We start from the raw sequence: 6,000 nt of genomic DNA, 5'->3' as shown, positions 1-6,000 counted from the left end.
TATAGACTTGGCCAGTAACTTGCCGTGAAGGAGAGTGCTGCAGATTATTTTAAAAAGGCCTTTCGGAACACAAGTTTCTGAACGTTTTACCCAAATACGCATTCCCGTTGTCTTTAATATATGCCGAAATTGCTGTATTGAAAGACAATTTACTTGAGCTTGAAAAAGTTTTCATAATCCGTCACAAGACTCAACAGAACATATAAAAATGACATACTAGAGACGATTGAAGACACCCGTAGATGGGAGCGAGAATTATCTAAAAAGCACCATTGAATGAAGACATAAGAACAACTCACTTTGGGAACTGCAATACTTATGTACGGAAATGAGTGGTGACCACCGCTTATAAATGACAAAGCTATACGTGCTTAACGTGGGTATCCCGACAAAAAATACAGGTCTGAGTAAATGATCTGAGCCAGGATGTCACGGGACCTAGAGCTGTATTGGTCATCTACCTCGTGGTGAAATTTTACCGCTACCATTGAGACAATTACCTACCATGGGACACAATGTAACGTTCTGTTGTTTAAGGACGGTAGAAATCCGTGTAAAACTGCTCGCAGTTGAAAAACCGATGGTGTTGACGGAGAAATTATTAGACGCCTCCATCTAGAGAAATAACTGGTCGCCTCCAAGCGACCGCTGGGATGAGAGTCACCAAGTTTTTTTATTCCTTAAGGTACTCCGCGGAGCACGCGCGCTCCTACGTCAGCTGCGTTTTGCTATAGATTTCGTCTGTGATTCCCGTAAAAAACCCGCATTGTTTTGGGGAGGGTTACAAAGAAAATTATTATTAACGCGGTGGACTTTTGCTGGATCACGAAGCGCAAATAAATGGCGCTGTTTATAAAATAACAATTGCGCTTATGATGGTATACAGTTTCTGGCATGTAACATTAAAAGGAGAATTAATTTCCACTAATGCTGATGGATTCATGGTTGTCGCTCAACCTCACGAGGCTGCTCACAATGAGCTGAGGTCATCTCACTCCGTGTACTGCTTGACTGCTGCGGAGTATAAGGCTAAGGGTATTCAGCATGCGAGGCATAATCTTTCGAGATAGCAGGCACTCTATTTTTCAGCGAAGTCTTCTGCCGACCGTCTGAATTGTGGTAGAAATAGTAGAACGTCTTTTGAGTGGTATTTCTGCAAAAGGAAGATGTCGTAAAAGCAGGCGGGGTCATGTCGGACGACATCGTCATTACCACCAGTAGGTCTTTCGTCGAAGAATAAGGACGCACGGTTACTCCGTCAGGGCGGTACTTCCTTGACACGCGGTAGTTTGTGCGAAATCTTTTCTGCCTGTCCACCCGAAAAAGCCATCCTTCGGACCATCACCGACATGGCTTCGCCGATCGACCGCATTGGTCAACCCCGTGGAGTCATCAGGACGAGCAATTAGCGAACACTCTCGACCCACTAGCTGAAGCAGCCCTTACTCGAGGTGTAAACCCAGTGCGTCCCCGCCGACCTTCACTCGGCGAGAGTTCGATGATGAACACTTCGCCGCCCCATTTCATTATTCTCAAACTAAAACACGGATTTTACAGGGACGCTGTGGGAAAATATTCAGTATGGAAGCACTGCTTCACGACATTTAGTCGAAAATCCGTTGTCCTTCGTACGCACACAAGTACACCGGGATGGATTAAAAAAAAAAGACGGAGTTGAATAAGAAATGAACCACCCCTCTAGAAACGGCGATAATGGTGAAACGCGAAACCTTCCAAAATCAAGTCCTACACCAAATTAGCCACCACAGAAGCGAGCGTAGCATATGACGCCGCCTCACTAAGGTGTTTTTAACGCTATGGTTTACTGCACTGCAATTGTGCTCTCTACTGCTTTACTGATACCGGCATTTCGTGGCTTTCCGTGGAGTTCAAGAATCGTCTTCGTGAGGTCGATGGGTGCATTTTCTGTCTACGTTTGCACGTCTATGCACCCCTCTCCAAATCCAAACAGCTTGGAACGTTGACGGAAATGGGCAATAGGATGTCCCTCGGCTTCATAACGCGAGGGGCCCATGTTCGATTCTTAACATGGGAAGCTTTTTATTTTCTCTTCTCTTCACCCACCGTAATCATCATCGACAGGGAAAGTTGATTTTTCTGCCCCGCCTTTTTGGTGGGCTAGACACGATATCAGTGAGTGGCTGAAAGCTTTTCTTTATTATTAAGAGCACTGTGTAGATGTTTCTTTAGAACTTCAAGGAAACAAAGAAACATGTCCCTATCACTGAGGTGACATGGTGACAGCGGCAGATATTTACGAGGCGCGGCCATGCGAAGCGTGGTTATGAGAAACAAATGTGGTGGAGAAAGACAGCAGCGGTTCTATCAAACTGCGGAGACATACTTTTGACACGGGCAGAGTACGGCGCGCAACGTCGAATTATTTCGAATAAATATTCGATATAACAGCAACAAGTAGTACAAAGCAACGACTTTGTCGACTAAAAGTCCATTACAGTATTTTTTACTCGACTTGTGTGCAAAACTTAGGAGATTTTGAACAGCGTGGACTGGGCACTGAAAGTAAAGCGAAGGGAAAATACAAGTTCACTTTATTCGTTAGATTGTGCTGTTCAAACCCAGTACAATTTGGTTCGGCCGGAGATGATGTTTCTATTTTACTTATTGATGCGCATTTGAGTGGTCATGCATTAATCTTCTCATCTCTCAAAAACCTTATCACATACACGGACACTTTATTCCGTAATAAGAAAATTTGCTAAGAAATAGAAAGTCCTTACTCTTCCTAAACCAGCTAGCATGCAGCGCAGAAAAAAGGAATGGCACAAGTTTTACGCGCGCTTCAGGGAATTAACGCGCAGTCCAACCCTATCTTAACCGAACCGTCTATTCGAGTACAAGTACAACTAAATTCTCATTGTGTCGATTGGAAAGCAGGTGACTGAATTCCTGAAATTTCTTTACATTTTAACAGCCCTCAGTCCGAGTGAGGGTACTGTTTACCGTCACTGTGATTCAAGTGGCACTTCCACGATTCGGCATGCCTGCTAGCAAAGATGGAGAGTGTGGCAAATTACACGAGGGTTTGCCACCGGCGCCACTTTCCACGTGTTATTCACTCAACTCGTCTTAGTTATTCACGTTTGGGTTTAGCTACACATAATCACCATTCCGCCTCGGCTGCTTCTTGAATGAAGATAAGTTTGTAGTCATGTAGGTTCTGCCGGCCAGCACGACCACCTCGACACCCCTCGGTCACTTCCAACCTCACTTTCGGTGCATCCTCATTCGGGCATTGTTACGCCGCAGAAAAAGCGCGAGATTTTGACTGAACACCACTACGCTTCCAAACTTCGCCTTTTTTGGAGGCTAGAAGCTGCACAATATGGTGAAGTACACGCAGCTCTAGTCAGTCCCGTTACTGAGCCAGGTGTGAGGGAGGGGTTTCGCGAACGGTTAAATATCCGGTTCTGTAGAAACACTGTTTACTATAAAAAGGCATTTGGCGATTTCACGAACATTACTCCAATTCATTCACTGCGGCCATTATCAGCATCTAAACAATGCATTTGGTATTTAACACGTCTTCGGTAAGGTCATATAAGGAAACATGGTTTCGCAACAAGAAATGACCACGCTCACCCTGTGCCCGATCATTCACTCTACGAGTATTAGGTCAGCTTGTAACTAATTGCATCATCGGCGCAAAATATCATCCCATTAAAAGGCACAACAAACCCAATATCGGGCAGTCGTGTTGCTTCTTTTCTTCCAAAAAGAATACCACGCCTCCGTGAACTGCAAACAGTTCATCAAAGAGGCGTGTGATAAAGTATTTGAAGTCACAATATTATGTGGACAACCAGGACTCTCACACCCCGTGATTTCTAAAGCGCCTAAAGGGGTTCTAACAAAGTTACTTTGCACTCTCCCTCAAGAATCAATCTTCTTAGTCGAGAGTAAGAATATATTGCTAAATATGACAAAAACAGCCTTCTCAAACGACATCACTTTAGGTAACTTAGGCGCAATGAAACACATATTATTAGGGGCGCAGCCCCTTAGGTGCTCCGGCTGTCCGCGTCTTCAGTCGTCTGCTGTGGTTATAGTAGCAAAACGCCGGGACACTCGTTTTCCAACGCCTCGTGCTAGAAAATAAGCTCAATACTAAGACAACTTACGGCGAGTCTGACTCTCATTTAATTCTTTAAATCCGGTTCAATGCAAGAGAGGGCGCCACCGCCTCAGCAAGCACGCGATTGTTCCCCCCACCGGCACTTCTCCGCCGCCCAATAAGTGCGCACCGTGTGGAAAGACGGGGGCTTGCAATTGTTGAATACACATTTACATGACAGGCTTCACCCTTCCCGAGGTTACACGCTAGTGGAGATGGCCCGAGATTTTTAAAGCCAAAGGTCTCTACCCCTACCAGCAAACGGTTCTTTCGAGGCGTGCGGGGCAATAAACTCCCAACGCGGCGGAGTCGGCGGGGGAGGAGGGGGGGAGGTTTAAATCATGGAGCACACTGTAAATGGCGCGGCGAATTTACCCAGCGTTCCCCGGGTGGAGGTGCCTACTCGCCGGCGGGAGCGTCGGCGAGCTTTCTTGTATGCTTTAGCGACGGTTGTTTTGGGACTGCTTTGGCGCTGCTTCGCGTCCATTGCGCGGCGCCTTCGCACGGCTTGATTAACTTGTTCGACAGCCCATCCTAGGTACCCAGGATCCGACGGAATGATGTGGTCGTACGGCAAAGATACGTTAAGGGTTAGTTTGAAGTACGGGAAAACAAAATGTAGAGACCATACACAGACATCTGGCTGCTAGAGAAACGCTACCTTTCGCGAACTGCTTGCCACAAATGGGACTCCGTTTTCTGAATTGATGAATACCCATTCGGTTGTATTTTAGGAGGTATTACAAAAGGCACAAGGAGCAACTTGTCTTGGTAATAGCGATTATAAAAGTTCCCTCAGCTTTCTCGGAATTTTCAAGCTTCCTAAACCAATTAGTCTAAACCGGTATGAATGGGAATCACTACGCTCACATGCCGAATTCTTTCGGCGTCTACGCTTGTGTCGCGCGGTGGTGTAGCCCCGAGTTATCACATCAGGATTGTTAGGTTCCGCTGCCTCACCCTTGGAAAAACAGTCATCTCCGTTTTCTTTTTTTGCCGACGCACGGCCGCGCTACGGCGGCGGCGTCCACTTGTCTAGGCCGGCCGTGGCCGACGCTGCGGCGTTCGGCACGCCGCCCCCGCGGATTCCAAGTAATGGCTGCCAGAATCTCTTGTTGCCCTCTTTGTAGAACCAAATGTGTGAATTCAAGTGACGTCTCATGGGCAATTGTCGTGGGTGTCGTTTAAAGCTATGCCTACCAACCACCTTCGCAGTGTGAATCGGTGCCAATTTTTTTTCTTCTGATGACTATTCCGCACATCTAACGACACCATTTTGTTTAGATTACAGATCCCGTTGGTGCTCTCCAATCTCCTGTCCTTCGTGTGGTGGAAAGCAAAATTAAGAAAGCGGCTGGACTCCTCAAGGTATAAAACACACTGTATCAGCTCCGTACCTGGTTTGAAGATTCTTATGTGTTCCTTTAATGTCTTCCGCTAAAAATGTGCGGGCAAGGACACCCCGATACAGTATGGTTAATGGCAGGGTTTAACTTTATTTATTTATATTTCTCCCAAACCCAGACTCCTCCGTGGGCAGGTGGGCCAAGATATATTAAAAATGCAAAACATGTTTTTAAGGTTCGAGTAAACATGCCTAGATTATTTTGACAAAAGAACTTCCCAAAAACCTTTCTCCAAACTGTAAATGCTTGCGAACGGCAGCGGTTGGACCGGAATGTGACTAGTGCTGCGACGTGCTTGGTATGAAAGGCTAAAAAATGTCTTATTGCGGCACTGCATTTTTCCGATTTCATGTAGATGATCGGCTTAATTACAAGTTGCCAACTTCCACATAACTTTTTGAGACCGAGTTACAAAAACTAAAGTTCGTTATGTTGAAT

At 46.0% G+C, this 6,000-nt stretch overlaps 1 protein-coding gene across 1 annotated transcript in view; it reads left to right on the top strand.

The window, feature by feature from the left end:
- Nucleotides 1-3,038: 3,038 nt before the first annotated feature.
- The window catches only part of LOC144164936 (dermonecrotic toxin SPH-like), a 33,524-nt gene continuing 30,562 nt past the window's right edge, over nucleotides 3,039-6,000 (top strand). The window contains exons 1-2 of the mRNA XM_077695161.1: nucleotides 3,039-3,065; nucleotides 5,441-5,524. Coding sequence (XP_077551287.1) covers nucleotides 3,039-3,065; nucleotides 5,441-5,524 — 111 coding nt within the window. The remainder of the gene's footprint in view (nucleotides 3,066-5,440; nucleotides 5,525-6,000) is intronic.

The sequence above is a fragment of the Haemaphysalis longicornis genome, unplaced genomic scaffold (assembly GCF_048455015.1).
Source record: "Haemaphysalis longicornis isolate Haplotype H1 unplaced genomic scaffold, Haemaphysalis longicornis Haplotype H1 scaffold_14, whole genome shotgun sequence".
In the NCBI taxonomy this organism is placed as follows: Eukaryota; Metazoa; Arthropoda; class Arachnida; order Ixodida; family Ixodidae; genus Haemaphysalis; species Haemaphysalis longicornis.
This window is presented reverse-complemented; position numbering and strand designations above follow the sequence as displayed.